Source organism: Nelumbo nucifera, chromosome 2 (assembly GCF_055504915.1).
Source record: "Nelumbo nucifera cultivar China Antique chromosome 2, China Antique-T2T, whole genome shotgun sequence".
NCBI lineage: Eukaryota > Viridiplantae > Streptophyta > Magnoliopsida > Proteales > Nelumbonaceae > Nelumbo > Nelumbo nucifera.
The window spans coordinates 77,029,382-77,052,820 of record NC_142650.1 but is presented as its reverse complement, the minus strand read 5'-3'; the positions used below and the strand labels follow the sequence as shown (position 1 = coordinate 77,052,820).

The 23,439-nt window shown below is 39.3% G+C and overlaps 1 protein-coding gene across 1 annotated transcript; it reads right to left on the bottom strand.

The window, feature by feature from the left end:
* Positions 1–9,546: 9,546 nt before the first annotated feature.
* Positions 9,547–12,261, bottom strand: LOC104590080 (putative lysophospholipase BODYGUARD 4). The gene is made up of 4 exons (XM_010248604.2): positions 11,739–12,261; positions 11,073–11,422; positions 10,276–10,472; positions 9,547–10,114 (listed from the first exon to the last, which is right to left on the bottom strand). Exons 1-4 carry the CDS (start codon positions 12,145–12,147, stop codon positions 9,772–9,774), a joined length of 1,299 nt encoding a protein of 432 aa, XP_010246906.1. The 5' UTR covers positions 12,148–12,261; the 3' UTR covers positions 9,547–9,771.
* Positions 12,262–23,439: the final 11,178 nt, after the last annotated feature.

The following is a 23,439-nucleotide window of genomic DNA, read 5'->3' as shown; positions in this document are numbered from 1 at the left end:
CATTTCTTAAAAGAGGGTTACATCCTTAACAATCATCATTAGGAAGTTATTCTTGATGAGGGGGGCTAAGGGGTAGTGGGAGATAACCCATAAGTAGGGGTGTTCAAATTCAGTTGATAAACCAAAAATCGAACTAAACCAAACCAAACTAAACCAAATAAGCTAATTTGGTTTGGTTAATTCGGGTATTGGTTTGGTTCGGTTTTATTTAAAAAAAAAATCAATTTTTGGTTTTAGTTTGGTTTGATTGAAATTTCCAGTCGAATCAAAAATTGAATTAATGTTGTTATTTAATCAGGTATATTAAATATTAATGCTTTATTTAATACTTTATGCTAATTAATTATTATATTTCCCAATGAACAATTTGTCAATTCTCCATTGGGCTTTAGGACCATTTTAACTTTTAATTAATAATAGTTAATTAAAACCAAGACTCATTATTAATTGTTTATTAGTCATTAATTATTTTTGAAAATGGCCAATTAATTAATAATAGCTAATTAATTGAAACCATTGGGCTTTGGGGCCATTTTAGCTTTTAATTAATAATAGTTAATTAATTAAAATCATTGGATTTTGGGGCCATTTTAACTTTTAATTTATAACACCTAGTAAATGCTTATTGTTTATGTGGAATGAAGGCCCAACCAAACTGAACTGAATTTGATAAGATTGGTTCGGTTCGGTTAGAGGAAATAGTAAAACCGAATAGTCGGTTAGGTTTTAGATTTGAACCGAACCAAACCGAACCGACCAATTGTACCTCCTTACCCATAAGTTCCAAATATCAACACCTCACCTAGAAGATATACTCAGGTATCTAAACCTCCTGTGTGTTTCAGATATGATCAAGAAAGTTACTTGATAGAAGCCATAAACAGTGAAAAAGATCCCTTGACTTATACAAAAGCTATGTTAGACAGAGACTCCTTAAAGTGGGTAGATTCTATGAAAGCTGAGATGGACTCAATGAATACCAATACAATCTAGACTCCTGTAGACCCACCTAGTGGGGTAAAAGCAATCGGTTGCAAGTGGATCTACAAGCGGAAGAAGGGCCCTAATGGAAAAGTTGAGACCTATAAAGCTCAACTTGTAGTGAAAGGTTATACTTAGAAAAAAGGAATCGATTATGAGGAAACCTTCTTGCTCTTGGCCATGCCAAATCCATTAGGATACAATTGGCTATAATTTCACATTATGAATATGAATGAAATTTGGAAAATGAATGTAAAAATTGTGTTCTTAAATGGAGATCTTACTGAAGATATTTATATGCAACAACCAAAAGGTTTTGTTGCCAAAGGCCAGGAAGACATGCTGCATAAGCTCAATAGATCCATATATGGATTAAAACAAACTTCTAGAAGCTGGAACATCCATTTTGACTTAACTATCAATCAATTTGATTTTGAGCAAAATCTAGATGAACCTTGTGTTTATAAAAAGACAATAGGAGACAATGTTGCATTTTTAGTTCTATATGTAGATGACGTTCTACAATAGACTCCACGACCAAGGCTGAGTATATTGCCACAAGTGAGGTTGCCAAGGAAGTAGTATGGATAAAGAAATTTGTTTGGGAATTATGAATCATACAATCTAGCACATTACCCATTCCATTCTTTTGTGACAATGTTAGAGTCATTGCTCAAACTAAAGAGCTAAGAGCCACATCGAGAAGAAGTATCACATTCTACGGGAGATTGCTGGTAAAGGAGACTACCGAATTCATAAGGTACAATCAGTGAAAAATGTTGCAGACCCATTAACTAAGCCATTGACACAGAGAGTGTTTGAAGGACACATGGATAGTATGAGATTGTGGCTAATACTTGATTGGACCTAAGTGTAAGTGGAAACTGTTAGATAGTTTATGCCCTTAGCTCCAATCATATTAATGCATACGAACATTTATTAGTAAATGAATAAAGTAAATTATTGTTTTATATTTAAATTGGTGTGTTTCTATGGATTACTTCTTAAACTAGACACTTATGAGCATCATGTTCATTTAGAATGTTCTCAGCCATTGGATAAACCTGGGGAGTTTATCCTAACAAGATTGACACCAGTGTGCTGCTGAATTGTTGAAGCAGCTTGTCTTAATTACTAGGGTTAGACCCCAAGCACAGCCAGTGGGTGTTTAGGAGAAACATTGAATCCAAACCAATTTCCAATTATGCCTTGGAACTTGGAGATGGATAGGCAAAACTAGAAAGTTACACTTAACCCAAAACTTGATTATGATAATGAATTAAGTTTTGCAATGAATTGTCTTTGTTGTGACAACCAGTGAGATCCATCAAAGGTCAAATATTTGGGCATGTTAGGATAGTTTAGGAAATTACCTGAGTAGGTGATCATAGTAATAAGATCGACCCCTTTGTCAGACCAAGTGAATATCATGGTTTACGCTTTGTCTGATGGAAACCTAAATTGTCAATAATGGATTTCAACTATATTAGAAACCTAATTTGAAAAATATATTTCTATGTTATATTACTATTTTATGAAAAAGGTTTTCAAAAGGTTTTAATCCCAGGATCCATCTAAGCAGAGTGTAACACTACATTTTACAGTCAGGGAAGAGGTCCTTCCCTGTGTGTATTGTTTCGACGATTATGAGCCAAGAGGTATGGTATAAGAGACCATTACAGGGATGATTACTTGATGGGTTTTATCTTATATAAGTCCCTTATCCTTGGGTCTTCATAGGGTGGCTGAATCCAATGATCATTTATGTTTAAATGTTGGGCCCAAAATGAGCTCAAGCTGATTGGGTTAGGGGTTCACTGCCACTGAGCAATGAATTCATCCTAACCTCTACCAGAGATGGTGTTGAACCCTTATGGACTTATGTGAGACGTTTTTGGGCCCCATTTCATACAATATTCTAGCCCAAAGTTTCCATGCAACACCTTGGGACATGAACTATTAGAGAAAATGGGCTTAAGGTCCATTACTAATATGATTAGTTAAGTAAGTTGTCATGTGATTTGGGTAGAAAATGGGCACAGATTTGGGTATGGAGAACCCATTCTCTTAAGATGTAAATGCTTATCAATTAAAGATGAAGTCTTGATCAAAATTAGATTTGAACCATCTCCTAATTATATTAAGAGATTTCTCTATATAAGGGACTAAGAGGGGAGGGGAAAATTCACTAGTTCTCTCCAATCTCTTGCTCTCTTCTCTTCTTTATTGCCTCCCAAAAATCCTAATTCGACCTAGCTGTGATAGGGTCTAATTTCCATCAGTTCTGTACTATGTTTTTGCAAGAAGAACATCAAAGGATATCAGGTTCACATACCCACATCGGTCCAATCAAATTGGGAACCGGTTTTATTGAAATGAAGTTTCTGAATTAGCTTCATGTACACACTGCACCATCTTTAATTAGAGTCTGATTTTAGGACTGTTATTGGGCATGAACTACCACTTTGGGAGCTATATATTTTGTGGGTTTCATATCAAGTATAATCATTTTTTAATTTGGTTTCAAATTTGGTCAAGTTTAGTGCAAGATCAATCTCAAAATTTCACATTTCAAAATTACTAAGAAATCGATTGCTAGATGGGGTTAGAAAAATTTTTAAAAATTGGCCAACCACTATACTTGTCGGCCATGTTTAATCTGATTTCTATCCCTTCCAACATAGGATAAGGATCAATCCAAGTCTAATACAAAGTCTTAATCCTTAATTTTGGGCTTAGATTAATTTAATTTTGACTATAGCCTAATTTTTTATATTTACTAATCTTTAAATATATTTAATATTTCAGTGATATTTACAAAAACTTGAAACATTTAATCAATAATAAAGTAAAACAAATAAAATAGAACACTAACAAATAATATGGAAAATAATTATTTTATTAACTAATCAACAACAATTTATTATTTTTGTGAATAAATATTAACAAGATTAATCCAAACTACTAAATTACGTAATTAGGAAAACATTTTTGTAACAAATTATTAAAATAAAGATTTAATTATTTTAACAACATTGCATTCTTTCCTTAGTTATGTGTTTTAGTTATTTCACTTTTCTTGATAAGTCCCGTGCATCGAACTGGTCCTCGCTAGTTTGTTTGGAATGATGATGCAAAAATATGGACAAGAAGGAAAAGGGGAAGATCAATTGGCAGATTATATTGCACACATCATCAAGCAAAAGGTATTACCTTCGAATGCTATTGCATTAGTTTATAGACCTTGAAACTATAGAGAATTGTGCACAATTGGTGGAATAGTGTATCATGACTATAAATCTCCATGTATGACACTAGGTCTCCTTGATGACAATAATGAATGGGATAAAGCACTGCTGAAAGCTTTAACTTGGGCATCTACAAATCGAATGAGATATCTGTTCGCTTCGATCTTACTCTTTAATCAAGTCTTAAACCCAAAACAACTGTGGTTGAAATATTGAAAGCACTTATCAGATGATTTCAGGTACAAGCTTACATCACAAGTCTATGTAACAAGAATTCAAGTACATAATGAAGACTGCAAAATTGGGCTTTGCTTGAGATAGAAAAGATACTAAAGAAAAATGGCAAATTCTTAAAGGACTATTTAGGAATACCAACTCCATAGGAAACACTTTACTAGCCCATTATGAATAGATTAATTTGTGAAGAATTGGACTATGACCCTAGACCCTCCTTCGCAGATTTGAAAACCTTTCTCCCTAATTAAACTCTAAGCAAAGATTCATATTAAAAAAAAATCACTAACTCATGCATGAACAACAAAGGTGATTTCTTCTTTGTGTGTGGAAGTGGTGGAACAGAGAAAACTTTCATTTGGAAAATAATCATATCAAGGTTAAGAGCACATTGAAAGATAGTCCTCCCAGTAGCAACATAAGGAATTAATTGCCTCCTTGCTATTGCTAGGTGGAAGAAGCACCAATGGCACATCGCTATGCTTTTGAGGCTTTGGATCACATTTTGAGAGACGTAATGAAGTGAAATCAACAACCATTCGGTGGAAAAACAGTTGTACTTGGCGGTGACTTCCGACAAATACTATTAGTCATTACAAAGGGACAACATACAAACACCATTTCTACATCAAAGGATGTTGTTGATTCCATTGAATCTTCTGATTTTGCAAAATGGGTCCTTGACGTTAGCAATGGAAACATAGACCCCATCTCCCTAACACCAGGAACAAAACAAAATATATATATATACCAAGTGACTTTCTAATAGAAGACGAAGGGAATGGGATCAAACCTCTCATTCATTATATATATCTAGATCTATAGACAGTTTACATCTAAAACTTATCTATGTGAACATCCCAATTGATTTGGGGTTCACTCCATGGCTGAAATAGTATGGAGATGCCACTCATCAAGAAATGAAATATGAGAGTTATGGGCCTCCCATGTTTAAGCAAGCAAAAACAAGACTCAGAAAGCTATTCTAGGTACATCAAGGGGGGAGAAGGAATGTATTAGGAACCCCTCTCCCATAACTAGAGGTGTCAATTGGACTCGATTTGGTCCAACTCGATCCAGTTCCATGTGAGTCCACTTACAAATGGACTGGACCCAATCCAGTCTAAATCCAATACAAACCAAATCCAATCGATCCAATCCAAACTGAATGAAATATAAAAAATTATATAAAATAATAGAATATATAAACAAATAAAAAATATATTAAAATGAAGAAAATCTAAAAATTACAAAAATATACCCTTTTGGCATTGAAAAAACACTTTAGCAAAAGTGCTTTCTTAAAAGTGCTTTCGTAAAAGCACTTTAATGAAAGTACTTTTGTAAAAGTGTTTTCGTAAAAGTACTTTTATAAAATTACTTCCATAGAAGTGCTTTTAAAAAATTACTTTTGTATAAGTGCTTTTGTAAAAGTACTTTTGTAGAAGTGCTTTTATAAATTTACTTTTTTAAAAGCAGTTTTATAAAGTACTTTTGTAGAAGTGCTTTTGTAAATTTACTTTTTTAAAAGCAGTTTTATAAAGTACTTTTGTAGAAGTGCTTTTGTAAAAGTGCTTTAGGTCCAATTCAGACCAATAAGAATATATATGAACCAATTTAATTTGGATTGGCCCAATCCAATAATTATAACGGACTATCCAAATCTGATTTGATAAGGTTTGTATCGGATTGGATCCAATCCAAAATCAGTCGATTGATGCCCCTACCCATAATTTACAATTCCCCTAGAAATTAGGAGAAGAAAATAATCTAAAAAAACAAAGCAACAAGGAATTAATGGTTTTGCCTATCCAAGAGGTTGCTAGTCATGGTGAACTTGTTTGCCAAATGGTTCAACCTTCTCATTCCCTTTTTGGGTGTAAGGAATCCTTAGAGGAGCAAAGGAGTAGGTAACTACATGCATCCTCCCTTTTTGTCCAAGTTTCCTCTCACTCCTACTAAGCATATGGAAGAGGACCAAACCACAAGGGAGGAAATCTCCTACAAGCAACCTCTTCTAAGGCCACTCCCAACCTAATATTTTACTTAACTAAGCAAATCAAAGATTGACGCATACATTCATCTTTAGGTCAATGCAAAACTAAATCTGAAAATTGAAGAATTAAAAGATTTCAGCACTAAACAACATAGCGTGCACATTATCTCTAAATCAAATAGAACCAAATCTAAAAACTAAGATGTCAAAGACATTTGAGCATTAAAGAAAACACTAATAAAGACATATTCTTCATTCAAATATTCTAACAATTCAATCCAATGTTTCCTACACTTTAACACCATGAATTCAACTAAAAAAGCATGACATATTCTAATCAACAAGCTACAAAATGCCAAAAATAGATATTAAAATAAGAAAGGGATGAGGTAAGTTGCCTCTTTGTGTCCTTTGACCAGGTACCTTGTAGAGTGGAGAATGTTGGAATGTTGACACTCCTTTCTCGGATTAATCCTTGATTGAATCGGATAGGTAGAGGGGTGGGTTCAAATTTCCTTTTCTTCTTTATCCTTATTTCTTCTCTTTTTTTTCTTCTTTGGTTTCCTTGAACTGATTCCTCCCTAGGTTTCTTAGGCCAAGTTTTCTTCTTCATCCTTCTTCCCTTTTCCTTTTTTTTTTTGTGAGAAAGTGGAATCTAGAGGTAATGAGAATTCAGTGGGTGTTAGGTGTTGTGTCAATATATAGTGGATTTCGGTTATAGAGGATTCATGGAGGATGGAGAGGGAGATGGTGGATGCAGGAGGATTTTGGTAGCTAGGGTTTCATGGAGGTTGGGGAAGAGAGGAGGAAGGAGATAGATGGGAAGGAAAGTTCGGTTCAGGGGAGTGTAGATGTTGGGGAAAGAGAGGAAGATATTAGGGTTTAGTTACCTAGACAACAATGAGGGTCAAGGGAGCAATCTTTCTCTTTCTTCCCTTTTTCTTCTACCTTGCTCTCTTGGCCGAGTGGAGCTCTTGCTTCTTTCTTTTTTTCTTTTAACTAGGGATATGGAGAGGAGATATGAAGATGGAGGAGAGTTTCGGTCATGGAGTGATTTAGTTGTTCATGGAGGTGGTGAGAAGATGAGGGTGTGAAAGGAGAGGGGGAAGAAGATGGTGTTGGGAGGCTAGGGTTCGATGGTGTTGTTGAAAGAGAGAGGGAGGAAGATGGAGGAGTTCAGTTGTGAAAGAGGTTCATTAATGGAGGAAGTAGAGAGAGAGGAGAATGGAAATTAGTGCTTGGAGGAGCTGGTTCAATGGTGTTGGAGAACTACAATTTTGATACTAGGGACAAGAGTGGTTAATTTAGAATCTTTCTACATAGGGGGAATGGGTATTCTTGGGTCTAAAATTTGATGGCTGGTCAATCAAGCAGTTGATGAAGGTTTTGGGAAGGTTTAACTGTTTCAGGGGAGGTATCATGATGGAGATCTATGACTTTGAGAATAGTGACCAATAAGAATAGTCAATTTGGAATCTTTCTAGATGGAGTGCAAAATGGGTACTCTTGGGTTTAAAATTTGATAGATGGTTAATCAAGTGGTTGACGGAGGTTTGAGTATCTTAGGAGAGGTGTTGTGATGAAGATCTATGATTTTGAGAGTAGTGAGTGATGGGAATGGTCGATTTGGAATCTTTGTGTACAAGCAATAAAATGGACATTTTTAAGTGTAAAATTTACTAGGTGGCCAATCAAATGGTTAATGAAAGTTTTGGTGAGGCTTGAGTGTCATGGAAGAGGTGTCATGACCGAGATTTGAGGTTTTTAGAGTAGCGAGTGACGGGAGTGGTCAAATTGAAATATTTCTAGATGAGGGGAAAATGGGTATTTGTGAGTCTAAAATTTGTTGGATGGTCAATCAGGTGGATGATGAAAGTTTTGGGGAGGCTTAGGTGTCTTGGGAGTGGTGTTGTGATTGAGATTTAAGATTTTGGGAGTAACAGGTAAAAGGAGTGGTTGGTTTAAAATTTTTCTATGGGGAAAATGGGTATTTTAAGGTCTAAAATTAGGTGGATGGCTGATCAGGAGGTTGATGAAGGTTTTAGGAAGGTTTGAGTGTCTTAGGGGAGGTGTCATGATAGAAATTTATGATTTTGAGTGTAGGAATCAACGAAAGTGATTGATTTAGAATATTTGCGTACAAGAGGTAAAATGGGTATTTTTAGGTTTAAAATTTGTTGGGTGGTCAATTAGGTGGTTGAGGAAAGTTTTGGTGAGGCTTGAATGTCTTGGGAGTGGTGTTGTGATTGAGATCTATGATTTTGAGAGTAATAGGTGATGAGAGTGGTTGATTTGGAATCATTTGAGATAGGAGGCAAAATGGGTATTTTTTAGGTCTGAAATTTGGTGAATGGGTGTCTTAGGATCTTTGGAGTCTAGTGGGAGTATCTAATGTCTTTAGAGGTGTGGGAATCATGAAAATCTAGTAGTGGGTATTTGGACCAATGAGGGGGCATAAAATGAAATTTTGATTTAATGGATCGGTAAATGAGGGGATTTTAGGTTGAAACATGGTAGGGTAGCATGGATTTGAATTATGAGGTTGTTGAGTGGGTTTGATCATCTCAAGGATGTGTGGATCATAAGTTTTAGGCTTGAGAAGTGTCAGTGTCAAATGCATTAAAAGGGAATCTCTGATGGATGAATGGTGAAATCAAAGAATTTATGGTTGAAATTTGGTGTAATTGGTTGTTTAAAGGTTTTATTTCTTGTGATGGAGTTTGATTGTGTGGCAAGTGTGATGATGTGGCACAATCATGTGCTGTGAAAAGTTGGTTGGAAAGGGGACTGAGCAAAAAGTAGGTGCTAACACTGCCCTCAACAAATGTTGAAGTTGATCAGATTAACAACTACATGCTAAATGCAATGCCATGAACTATCCACTCTTATCGAAATGTTGGCAGCATGGATGCAGTAGTGACTCATCCCAAGAATTAGTTCTTTATTCTTAAGAGTTTCTTAACTCCTTTAAGTTTAATGGATTATCAGAGCACGAACTGCATTTAAAAATTGGTGCACAAGTTATGTTGCGGTAGAATTTGGATCAATCAAATGGACTATGCGATCATAGAAGCAAAAGTCATTATAGGAAGCCACACAGGAGAAACAGTTTGTATACCAAGAATCTCAGAAATGCAATAACATGGTGCATACACCCTTTTCCTATAATAATTATCGCCATTTAGTTAATGTGTTTTCAGGGAATAAATAAAGTCATTACAAAATGCATATCCTTTCTATCTAGGGTATATGGTCTTGGTTCGAATAAATGCATTATAGACGACCCAGAAACTAACCATCCTGAAGAACTATTTATCTTCTTCTCCTCAATGAGTTTCTACAAAAATAACACCATAGCTCTTCTAAATCCCTTGTAAAATCTTTCTCCCTACCTAAAATAACAGTGCTGTGATCAGAACCATTGATGATTTTAACCGCTGCAAGGGGATATTTTTGTTTTATGTTATTGCTACATTCCAATGGAACCACTTGGTCTTTATCACCTTGGATGACTGCTAGTGACACTCCCGACTTTCTCAAAGTTTCCAAGTACTCATCCATTAATTTTGCTCCCCCACATATCACATTGTGCATTGTATGCCAAGCTGAATGATGCGTGTGCCTAGTGAAGTCAATAATCGTGAAGGGCAACTCTCTGAAAAACAAAAAACAGAGTTAATAAATACTTCATTATAAAGGTGAGTGTTTCTTTCCTTATGATCAATCTGTGGTTTTTGATTTCTTTTTATAAGCCTGTTTGTTATTTCTTATTCTCTGTTTTTCATTATAAAGCAAAACTTAAATTCACCTTCATACCTTCTCCAAGTTAGTAGCTTGAGCATGCATTCCCATATTCTGTGGTTTCTGCAAATAATGAAGCAGACGGTTCTACCCAGGTGCTCATACCATGACATAAGAGAAGAGCCAAAATGTAGTAGTGGCCAGATTCTCCTCTCAGCTAGTCTATGAAGTGCATTCAGACTTGCCTCTTCTTTTGTAGAGATGAAGTAAGGCTGAAATCAAGATTCAATAGAAAAGGAGTAATATAATAAGCTTAATTTCATAACCAAGAATCCAATATGAAAAAGAGAAATAGAAATTAGGAAAAAGAAAAAGAAAAAATGGACTAACACTAATACTATGCTTGGTTTGAAGGAAAAGGTAAGGAATGGAAGGGAAATATAGGGAAACCTATACAAGATTTGTAAAAGTTTCCCTACCTTTCTCTTCTTTTCCCTACTTTTTCCTTCAAGCCAAACACAGTCTAAGGGCTTATTCATTTTTTTAACTTTGAGAGGGAAAAGTTGGTCAATCGGAGTTTGGTTTCCATTGACCAAGATACCCCTGTTCTTTTTTCAGATTTATGTGAGGTCTACGGAAAACTTATGGTTAAATCGGTCATTGTCTTACTTATTTGGAAAATAAAAGAACATGAGCAAATGCACTTACCCAGGTAAGGTAAGGGTACATAACTTTCTGAAAAGCCAACAGGGCCTAAATACCTCCTTGATTTCAAAGGTGGCATTAACTATTGAGTTATATTATCCCACTCATACAAGAAATCTCAAAAGAAAAGGAAGGAAAATTAAAAAAAAAAAGTTTCACATACTCACTGGAGCTACAAGGATGACTGATTTCACAGACTTGGCATATTTTGCAGCTAAGCCCAAAGCAATTATACATCCCATTGAGTGAGCAACCAAGTGAAAGGAGTTAAGTTGAGATGACTCGATTACAGATTTCTCAATCATTTCCATGTGGTCTTTCAATGTGTATAAACAGTCCTGTGGCTTTGGGCTTCTTCCAAAACCCAAGAGGTCTACAGCAAATAACTTGTAGTTCCGTTTTACAGATTCAGACAGACTGGTAAACACAGTTTCCGTCCAAATGGAGGATGAAGAGAGGAACCCATGTAAGAAAATCACATTTTCAGCTAGTATTCCCTTGCAGTTCTCATTAATGGCTGTCACAATATACAAAAGAATTAAGACAGTTAGTAGCTACATTGTTTTGCAGTCTTCATACTTATGAGAACAGAAGTATGAACACCATAAAGAACTGAGCGATGTTCTTCCTATCTTTCATGCAAAGTCGATGTTTGTAGTATGAGAACTGGGTTGCTCTGGATTATTAATTTTCACCAGTTCAGTCATAAGCACTCCTCATAATCACTTAGATGCTAAGAGAATGATACTGTAATTGATCAAAACATGAAATATTTAACAGCCATTAAAAAGTAAACTACCTCGAAAATGAATAGAACCATGGATTGTACGTACCTTGTGATGGCTCCATTACAAAAACATGAAGATTCTTGTCTCCATTTTGCTGCCATGAAACACAAGATTCACAATTGCAGTCGGACCACCTATTCGCTCTTAAACTACCACTCTTGGCCGAATCATCCGCCCTTTTCCCCAATCTATGAAGACCACAATCCCTGAAAATGTTCTTCCTACCATACAAAGTTTCTGAGAGTTCATCTTCTCCATCCCCAATGACACTCACACCCTGCTTTCCCCTGTTCTGGCAGTAACATGAGGGGGGATTTACTTCAATGGATTCATCCAAGAATCGGTAAACGAAACAAAGAATAAAATCCAAAAAATCCAACAACGTAAAAACAACCAAATCCACTATGGAAACAATGCTTCTGACGATTTTCTCCGACCATCCCGACGAAATCATGGCCGGAGGAGCTCTCAGCAGAAACGCGAAAGTTGAAAAGTAGAGTTAATAAAAGAAGTATGCAGCATTCAAGGAAGGTTGGTGGACGTTATCAGTTATCACCCAAGTGGTTGATGGTTGGATCGTACTCTAGAATTTGATTATTATTTGAAGGATGGATAGGTTTTTGCCTGAATGTGCGGGAAAAATTACGCCACGCATAGGGGGTGATCATGGGCCTGACGGGCCGGGCTTAGCACATGTGCACGAGCCTGAAATATAAGCCCGGGGCCATGACTTTTCTGCAACGTTCAAATTATAGATGGAGCGTATCGGGCAATATCGATAGTATTTTTTAGATTTTTTTTTTAAATTAATTCAGAGAATCGATTTAAGACTTTTCCACCCCTGAACCGGTCAGAACCCCTATACATCTCCTGTACAGGCATATAAAAAAACCACCGATATAACATTGCTTTTATGTATAAAACATTAAATATAATATGTCATGTCATGTGTATAAAATTTATTTTATAAGTTATATAATAATTTATATATAATATGAATTAACATGTATTATAGGCGTTATATTATAATATAATATTTATGTATAAAATAAAGGGGTTTTTAACGATGTCTCCACGGTAGAATTGAAATTAACGTCTACCTTTCTACGGTGGCTGGAATACAAATGTATTCCGAGTTCGGCTTATAAATGTGTAATCAAATTCAACTCTACACCTGTATACGTCATCTAAATTTTGACCAAAATAACCCTCATATTTTATACACAGTTACTTTGTTGCTTGAAACTTCTTCCTAAAATCTTTGACCATGTACGGTGCTCACGGTTTTCTTAATCGAACCGTGGGGCATTTTCTTGAACCGAATCAGTAGTATCGGTTTTGGAAAACCAGTAATCGGAACCGAATTGAAATTAGTCAGTTAATCGGTTAATCAAACCGGTTTGGTTAACTGTCGGTTTTTCGGTTTTTTAGTTTTTATAATATATATTATAAAATATTATATTTTAAATAATAAATAATATGATATAAATATATATATAATTGATGAAGGGCGATTTGACCCGACCCCCTAACTAGGTGATACGTGGACATGACTCGACGCAGGTAACAACTCACCAAGTATCAGCTCGCCACAAAGCGAGCTCGAGTGTGCCAACGTCCCGAGCTGCACTCCGAGCTAAGCTCACCTCAGTCCGAGAACTAGTTCACTCCAGGCCCAAGCAAGTGGGTCATCCCGAAGACAACTCGCCTCAAGCAGAATCACTTCGGCACGTCACCGGTAGCTCGCTACGGAGTAACCCGCTACAGAGTAGCTCGCTGCAGGGTAGCGCGGCGCCCAACGAGAAGCTTCTTATCTGACAGAACCATACCTTCCGCACTGCTCCTGTGTCCTTTGTCTGGCGGCGCAGCACTTGCAGATTCAGAGAACTGCGCCCACGTCTCTCGACAGGTGGCGCAGCGCCTGCCGATTTAGAAGGTTGTACCCGCGTCTCTCGACAGGTGGCGTCATGATCTGCGGGTTGTCTCCTGATTGGTGAGGCCGTACCAAGCAACGGTCACTGTAGCCCGCCTGTCTTCAGTCCTGACAATAACAGTCAACCATCTCGAGACGCTGCCTGACAAGCATATCCCGCCACAGCAGGGATACATGGCCGACTCAACCGAACTCGTCAGAGCATCGGTATATAGACACTTCAACTCCCCAGGGACCAAGGTATTGCATATTCATCACTCTCTAGCTTTCTCATATTCTTGCAAACTTATTCTCTCTCAACTCGCTACCGAGTTCTAACTTAAGTATCGGAGAGTCCCTGCCAAGTATTCAACCCCAGGTCCCTTCTAGCTAGGAGTGGCCGGATTGTGCATCATCAATTGGCGTCGTCTGTGGGATATGTTTCAAAAGGCTTCTTTACCAAACTTTCACCAGTATCAATGCGTCTTCTAGCAATGCCGAGCTTAACAACGGAACAAACACCTCTGGGGAGCACCTCCAAGCTCCCATTGTACGTATTAGACAGTTTACTGTACCCATCAACACCTTAGGAGTTCCCACGCTGGACCTACCCAAGGTCGCCAAAGCTGTGAACTCCCCACTCCCTTCTGCGGTGAACCTTCGCTGAACCTGCCGTGGTCCCCCCCGCGGTGGGGCAAAGCCAGCTTGGTGACTTAGTGCAGTGCATATGGGTTATGTAGGCCCAAATACAGCAAATCCAACAACTTCAGCATTACCAACAACAAGTCTTGTGTCACTTCTACCAGCAGCAGTTCCAAGCGTTGCAACAGAACCAACAGTCAGCCCAACCGCGGTGCCCCGTAACACTGTTGAACCAACAGCCATTCGATCGCCATCGAAGTAGTCAACCTCCCCGCAAGGAGGAGACCTCCTAGGCCTCGTCCTGCGGTAGGAGAGGACCAACAGCCCCCGCCGCCTCGCAGCAACAAGGCAGGTTAGGGAGCGCTCGCCCCGCCAAGGTCGGTCTGTCCCAGCACGTGCAGCCGGAAGCCTTGCTGGCGGGCAATCGGTTCGAAGTCCTGGCAACAAACTTTGGGCGAAGTCCTTCAGCTTGCGAAAGCCAGTTCTAGTCAGACTCTCACCTGGCCAAGGCCCGACCCGGCAGCACCAAAACAACCAGCACTAGCGCGAACTCAGCCAAGAGGCAGCGGAGGCGGCATCCCAAAGCCCGCCATGCACTGATCTCTGGATAGCTCTCGGAGCTCGACCAGCCCGAGCAGCCCGAAGGCAAGGCAGAGGCGGGCCTAGGAGTCACAAAGGCCGCACCCCTCCTTTCGGTACCATCTCCCCTCTCTCCTGACCTCCTAGTAGAGGAAATGAGGCCACACCCCTCCTTTCGGTACCACAGAAATAGTAAGAGGAAGAAGAGGAAGTCCCCGGCCAGGGGAGACAAGTCAGGTTAGCACCCCCGAGCTCCTCCAGTTGAGAGGACGAGCTACACCCCTCTCAACGCGAGGCGAGGGGAAATCTTAATGACAATTAAAGATGCACCATTTGTAAGGTGGCCACCTCGGATGAAGGGGGACCCTGCCACCAGGAGTAAGAATGTATATTTCCATTTCCATAAAGACCACAGTCATAGTACCGAAAACTGTAAAAGTCTCCGTGACGAGATTGAGGAACTCATATGTTGCGGGTACTTAAAGAATTTTGTACAGAAAAATAATAAAATCCAGGTAAATCGGCAGGGGGAACAGAGGAGAGATGCCCCCGAGCCTAGTAACAGGCGAGCCGCGCAGCAAGAACCACCTGAAGAATGATCAGTCCACGGGGTGATAAACACAATCACAGGTGGATCCATCGTCGCGGGCTGCACCTCGGCAGCAGGAAGGACCTCGATCCACGAACTAGAACATGAAGAGCGGAACCTGCCGAAGCGCCCGCGGCCTGCAGACTCCATATCTTTCACCAAGGACGATGCACGATGAGTCTAGTACCCCCATGATGACGCACTGGTCATAAGGATGAAGATTGATGAGAATAAAGTCTATCATATTTTATCCCCTAATATTCTATCTTTTATACTAAATTAGTACTTAATTAAACTCATATTTCTTGTATTTGGGTGCAGGGCAAGGAAAGAAGTCGCAAGAAGGAAAACAAGGCTAATCGGATGGGTTTTCATAGTTTCAGCAACGATCAGTAATCTGGGCCTGACTTTCATATCCGAGGTACGACTGGGCTGATTCAAGATCTACTGGAAAGACAAGAGATAGAGCTACAACTTTCATGTTTTGGGCTTTCACAGATTCGGCCTACATCGAAGTCAAATCCGGGCCCGAAGACGGAGCAATTTCGTAGTGAGACCTAGTTCCCAGCTGAAGCCCATTTCACAGAAAAACCTTGAAGCGGCCCAAGTTATTAAAGCAGCCCATTCGAATTCAAGAATTTCGAGAGTCCTCTTAGATTTAAATTTTAAATGTAATTCTAGAAAGATTAGGAAAGATTTAGATCATGAGATAGGAGATAAGATAGGATAGGATAGGAGGAATTTGGATAAAGGTTGAATTATCCATTCTTGAGATAACTCCAAGAAATTGTAAGCTATATGAGAGCTGGGCGTACCAACCCTAGGGGCATCAAGGTATTACAAATTGCATTGAGCTATCTATCAAGAAAGGAGAAAACAAATCAAGAAACTTGGGGAAGGTGATTAAGAATTCAAGAAACCTCAAGAAGAAGGTGGCGGCAAGAATAGGAGATCTCAGCACCATGGGCGAATTCATGAGTTCTTTCTTTCCCTTTGTTTGCTTTAATTCTTTTATCATGAATTGATTTGTTTTTAGCTAGGGCTGTGGAAAGCCAAACCCTGTTAATGAATATATTTTTGTCTTTATGATTTATCCAAGATTGTGATTTCCATATAGTCTATGAATTATTTTTCTTAATGCGATTAAGAGCTTGGCCGCCTCTTAATTGATTTGGTTTATGCGAATGAATCGAGAGAGGAATTCACATAATTTGACTGAATAGTTCATAGTGTGAATTGAATGGTATATAGAGATATATATACATGATTCATCTGAATATAATGGTTTTCCTCGGACTTAATACACTTCCATCTTGAGAACTCTACTCGAGAGACCGAAGGGTTACCTGATGGGCATAGTTTTAGTATATCTTGAGAGAGAATATTAAATAAAATTGGAAAGACCTCAGCTTATGGGAATGACAAATAATCTTGGTTAATCGAATCCATTAATATTCATTACATTGGTTAGGTGGACCAAAAGCCCTAGCGATTTCATCCTTTGCATATTCGGTTAGTGATCACCCTTGCTTCTATTTTCTTTTTCTAGTTTTTATTTTCAGTAGTTCTTGCTCAAATCTGAATTTCGATTGTCCACATAATTAGGGAAGGCTGTGGTTCTAATACTTATTTTGTTAAATCCCCGTGGGAACGATATTTTTATACTACTTGATAACTAATACACTTGCTAGGGTTATATTTATAATATTGGAGCTTGTTAACCTTGATTAATTTGGATTTTTATTTCTGTTTTTATTTATTATTTTATTTTGTTTATTTATGTTTATTTTGTTCGAATTCTTGCTTTATTCGATTTACTAGTGCATGACACGCACTAGAAGAGAGGGACTAGTGGGTTTCAGACCCCATATCTTTCACTGAGGATGATGCACGATGAGTCCAATACCCCCATGATGACGCACTGGTCATAAGGATGAAGATCAATGACTTCGAGGTCAGACGTGCCTTGGTGGATTCAGGAAGCTCAGCCGACATCCTGTTCAGAAGCACCTTTGACAAGTTACAACTCCGGGAGGATGACCTCCAGCCCGCGAGCACCCCTCTAGTGGGTTTCAGTGGAGAAGAAGTTAGGCCCCTCGGTCGAATCTCATTGCCTGTAAAGATCGGGACATGGCCCTGCATCACAAGATTCAATCACACCTTCCTGGTGGTAGCCACGCCCTCCCCGTACAATGCCCTTATAGGAAGGCCCATCACCCATGCGCTTCGCGCCGTGGTGTTCACCTACTACCTGACGATGAAGTTACCCATGGACTTTGGCGTAGGAGTAGCCTGAGGTGATCAGCTCGAGTCTCGAAGATGTTAAGTAGCGGTCCTAAAGGGAAAAGCCAAGCTGACGGAAGGTGTTGAGCTCGAGTGGTCCGTGGAATACCCTAAAGAATAAGCCACGCCGATCGAGGAAATGGTCTCCATCCCAACTTCAAAGGAAGACCCAACCAGGATCCTCCAGATCGGAGCAACAGTAGAAGAACCCCTCCGAACTCAATTGGTAAGTTTCCTACTCCAAAATTTAGACATATTTGCATGGTTTGCGGCAGAAATGCCCGGCATAGACTCGGAAATAATTACTCACAAGCTAAATATTGATCCCCTAGTCAGGCCCATTAGACAAAAGAAACACAACCTCACCCTAGAACGCTGGAGGATAGTCGACAAGGAGGTCGGGAAACTTCTTGCGGCCGACTTCATCAGGGAGGTCCATTACCTGAGCTGGGTGGCTAACCCCATTCTGGTAAAGAAGGCCAACGGTAAATGGCGCATGTGCCTCGACTATACTGACCTGAATTGGGCCTGCTCGAAGGACTGTTTTCCACTCCCCAAGATTGATCGTCTAGTGGGCACGACCTCGAGGCATGAGTTGCTGAGTTTCCTTGACGCATACTCGGGCTACAACCAAATCAAGATGGACCCCGCCGATGAAGAAAAAACAACTTTCATTACCGAACTGGGCCTGTACTGCTATAAGGTCATGCCCTTCGGGCTAAAAAATGTCGGGGTGACCTATCAGAGACTTGTAAATCAAATTTTTGAGCCACTGATTGGCGACAAAGTTGAATGTTATGTAGATGACATGGTCGTCAAGACCCGACTTTCGAACTATTTAATAAGTGACATGCAATGTGTATTCGAAATCTTGCACAAGTATAATATGAAACTAAACCCGAACAAATGTGTCTTCAGTGTCACTTCGGGAAAATTCCTGGGTTACATAGTTAGCCGACGTGGCATCGAAGCTAACCCCGAAATGATAAAGGCTATGTCGGACATGAGGCCCCCTCGCAAGATAAAAGAAGTTCGGAGGTTGAAAGGCTGAATGGCTGCCATGAGCCACTTCATGTCCAAGTCGGCAGATCGCTGCCTGCCTTTCTTCAAGGCCATTAAGAAAAGTAAATACTTCGAGTGTACTAAGGAATGTCAGTCCGCCTTTGACGAACTAAAAAGTTACATGACTAGCATCCCGGTTTTGACCCGGCCCGAGGAGGGCGACGTTTTAAAGTTGTACCTCTCCGCAAGCGATGAGGTAATCAGCTCGGTACTAATAAAATTAGACCGGGTCCAACGACCTATCTACTACGTGAGCAAAGTTTTGCAGGGTGCTGAAATTAGGTATCCAGAGATCGAGAAACTGGCATATGCGCTGGTCACAGTAGCTTGGAAATTTCGATCGTACTTCCAAGCTCACACAATCATCATCCTTATCAATCACCCTCTGAGGCAGGTACTACTACTCAAGCCCGAAGTGTCTGGGAGGTTGACAAAGTTGGCTATTGAACTCAGCGTGTATGACATTCGGTACGAACCTCAAACAGAAATCAAGGCCCAAGCCCTAGCCGACTTCATGGCAGAATGTACTTTCAGCACCACCACAACCGAACTGATGGAGATCAAGTACGAAGTCTGATGGGTTGTTGAAGCCTCAAAATTAATGCTAGTCCCACAATCAAATATTTGCAATAAAATTGATACTAGGTTGAATCTCATAGGGAGCAAATCAATAATCTCTTAGGCAAATGGGTAATGTAATTGAGTGAGAGAATTTAAACACTGAAATTAAAAGAAAAGAAAATAAATAGCAACTTAAACAAACAAGAGAAAATCAGTCTTATCGAATTCTGGTTCAAGGATTCGGGTTGAATCAATTGGCCATCGATCCTAGGTACACTTCAGCATTCTCGCAATTCAAGCATTTAACCTTAGATTTATTAGGATCGCCATAATAAACCTTGTGTTTTCCTAATTCAGTTGACCAAACCCAGCATTCGATCAACACTTATCACCACTCAACTGGGTACGATAGTGTCCATATTAAACAGTGATAGCATTAAGATCTGTGAAAACAGTTAAACCAAAATAACAATAATTGAGATAGTTGCAATTACTAAATCTTGTTCCATCGATTCCTTTAGATTGAACCATGTTAAAACATTGGTCAAAGGCTATCACGAACAATTGACCCAAAAAGAAATCAACCTAATTGCTACTTGCACCATTATTCGTGACAATTACGGATCACCGAAATCATGGATAGCAGTAGGAAGATCAACATTATTTCAGTTTGTCAACCTAATTAACATCAACATCCAATAAAAATATACACAAGAATCAATGAATACTTGAATTAGAAAGCAAGAAAATAAAGTAACTACAAAACCTCACAATGACACAATCGAACCTCCCCCCTTGAATCAGAAAAAGAAGCTTAGCTACTCATGATCTGCGCAATCTCCATGCCTTTCTTCTCCATAGCCAAACTGCTTTCTTGAGCTCCTTGGCCTCTTGATGATCTCTTGGATCTTGAAATGAGTAATGCTAGAGCTGGTTCGCCCCCCTCTTTATATAGCCAGAGGAGAGGGCTGTTTTCCAACTCCTTATAGGAGATCATCTTATCTTTAGGGAGTCTTGATCTTCTTTGAACTAATCCTATCCTATCTCTTATCTAATGATCTAATCTCAATCTTCTTATTTCTCTAGGATTACATTCGAGACTTTAGATATGACAAGACTCTATCCTTGGAGATTACATTCGAAATTCGGACTCTTAACTCTTGAATTCGAGTTGGGCTGCTTTAAAACTTGGGCTGCTTCAAGGTACTTTTGCGAGTTGGGCTTAAGTTGTGAAATGGGCCTGGTTGCGAACTTGCTCCAACTTCAGGCTCATTTTCGTACTTGATTCGGGCCGAATCTGTAGAAGCCCAAAACATAAAAGTTTTGGGCCTTCCTTTCATCTTTCTAATGATTCTTGAATTGTCCAATTCGGAGTCCGGAATTGAGAGTAAGGCCCAGATTACTGACTGTCGCCGAAACTGTGCAAAATCACCTGATTTGCCCTATTTTCTTCCAATTGCTTTCTTTATTGCCCTGAATCGAAATACAAGAGTAATGAGTCCATTTAAGTGCTAAATAAATGTAAAAGAGTGAATATTAGGGGATAAAAATACAAGAGTAATGAGTCCACACTTAAACTTTGCCCGTCCTCGGGCAAGGCAAAACTCAAGTAACACAAAAGAAACCAACTACTGATTTTCAATCTTTCTTTTTCTTTACATGAGGCCTGGTTCATTGCATGCTTTAGTCCAGACTTGGTAACCTTTCCCTTTTCATCTCTTTCTCCCATTTTTCTTGTCCAAGAGTGATCGCAAATCACCATTCCTCATGGTCCCAAGTTAAATCGATAGTCAAGGAGACAAGCCTTCCAGGGCTGAAACTCCTTGGACTGCACGGGTGCTCATTGCTTTTAACAAACCAATTCAGCCAGATGCAATTACTTTTCTTTGAATCAAAACAAGGTGTGCTTATTGCCATAAGCTTGCTATGTATCACATCTCCACCACTTAGTATGAATTCCTAGGATCTGAAGGTGAGAATGGGGTTGGGGTTCTAGGGTGAGTGCATTTTATGCAAAATCTCACCCTTGCCTTCTTTTCATGATGTGAGTGCATTTTATGCTCCATCTCACACTTGCTTTTGTTTATAGATGTGAGTGCATTTTATGCTCCATCTCACATTAGTCACGATTTTTATTTTCTATTTTTTTTTTAATTCAAAAAACCGCAGGGTCTCGCCGCCTGATCCATGAATTCTTTGATCGTGGTTTCAATATGCCTAACACAACAAGTTCTAGAATAATCAAACCATGTTTGACAAATAATTTTTGAGAAAATCAATCAAACCCTTATGCATCTTGCCTATTGATCGATTTAAATCATGAGGTACCAAATGCAGCCAAGAAAGATTCAGTTAGTCATTCTTGCATCCTATCTTATCTATTCAGCCTAGGCACATGATTTCTGATAAGTTGAAATCGTTCAAGGATAAGTTTCCAAGGAGCAGAAATTTCAAGAAGATAAGGTCAAGAAGTGATGATCGAAGCATGCTGGGGTTATCCAAATTTCCATCAGATTTCCCTAATCGATTTCCCTAATCCCCCCACACTTAAGTTATACATTGTCCCCAATGTATGTGATTATGCATAAAGTAGAAGGATTTGGGGGTACTTCCCTGTCTTGTTGGGTTCCTGCTAAACACAAAAAATCAAAACCAAACAAAATAACGAAATTAACTAAATACAATGGGTTGCCTCCCACAAGCGCAATTATTTAACGTCGTTATGCTCGACGTCCTCCTTTGCTACTTTAGCTCTCGTGGTTTCAGCTTTCGGTGTGCTCCCCTTCCATCCATCATGGGCAGGTTCAAATTTGGAATAAGGGCCTTGGTATCCAATTGTGCACTCGATTCTAACTCCTCATTCATATCTTTTTCAAAACTTTCCTACACAGTTGGATCAAAACTGTTAACCGAATAAATCGAATGGTCTTCAATTGGGTACTTCATAACTTCAAAAATATTAAATTTAACAGTCTCTCCATCAAACTCGACGGAGTGGGTACCCTCATCCACAGCTATTTTGGTCTTGGCCGTTTTCATGAATGGCCTGCCTAATAGAAGTGGGGCTGAACCTTCGATCGTGTTCTCCTCCATCTTTAGAATGTAAAAATCAGCTGGGAAAATTAAATCGTTAACCTGCACCATTACATTCTCAACAATCCCTTCTGGGTAGGCGTTAGAACGATCAACTAATTGGATAACAACTTTAGTTTCCTTTAAAGGACCTAATCTCAAAGCATAGTAAATTGAGTATGGCATGACATTGATAAATGCACCTAAGTCTAGCATGGCATGCTCGATTTGCTTATTGCCAATCACACAAGGTAGGGTGAACATACCTGGATCAGCATGTTTTTCTGGTAAGGTCCTCTTGATCACGGTTGAAACATTATCTCTAACTCTTGAGTCCTGTACCTCCCCTTCTTCCAGTCCTTTATCCGCCTTCCTTGGTGAGGTAGGTTCTAGCTGCAGTTCCTTCCCGCTTCTCAGCACCACTGCACTTACATTCTCCTTGGGGTTGACTACCGTTTGTGATGGTAGTTTCCCGGAGCTCTGCGCCTCCAACTTGCTAATGGAAGTGGCAAGTTGGCTGATTTGATTCCCCAAGTTCTGAATGCTGGCTCTTGTTTCCTACTGAAATTGCTGAGTATTAGTAGCTAGAGCCTTAACTATATCTTCTAATGACGTACCTGAATTCGGGGGTTGGCCTTGCGCTATGATGGGTGTTGAAAATTGGGGCTGTCGACTGAAAAAATGGGGCTGATATTGCTGGTGTCCTCCTTGGTTCCCGTAGCTTAAATTTGGATGATCTCTCCACCCCGAATTGTAATAATTGGAGTAGGGATCATACTTTCGTTGGGGCTGCCCCGGGAATCCTCCTACGGCGTTTACTTGCTGCATAGATCCATCTTGTAATGATGGACACATGTCCATAGGATGGCTAGGGATCGAACAGATACCACACACCCTAGTAGTTTGTAATTGTCCTACAACTAGTTGCCTAACCAAGGCAGTTAAGTCAGAAATCTAATTTTCTAAATTTACATGGCTTACCTCATTTGCATGCCTAATGGTGCCATCTATCCTTGCACCGAACTGCTGTGAATTTTCGGCCATGT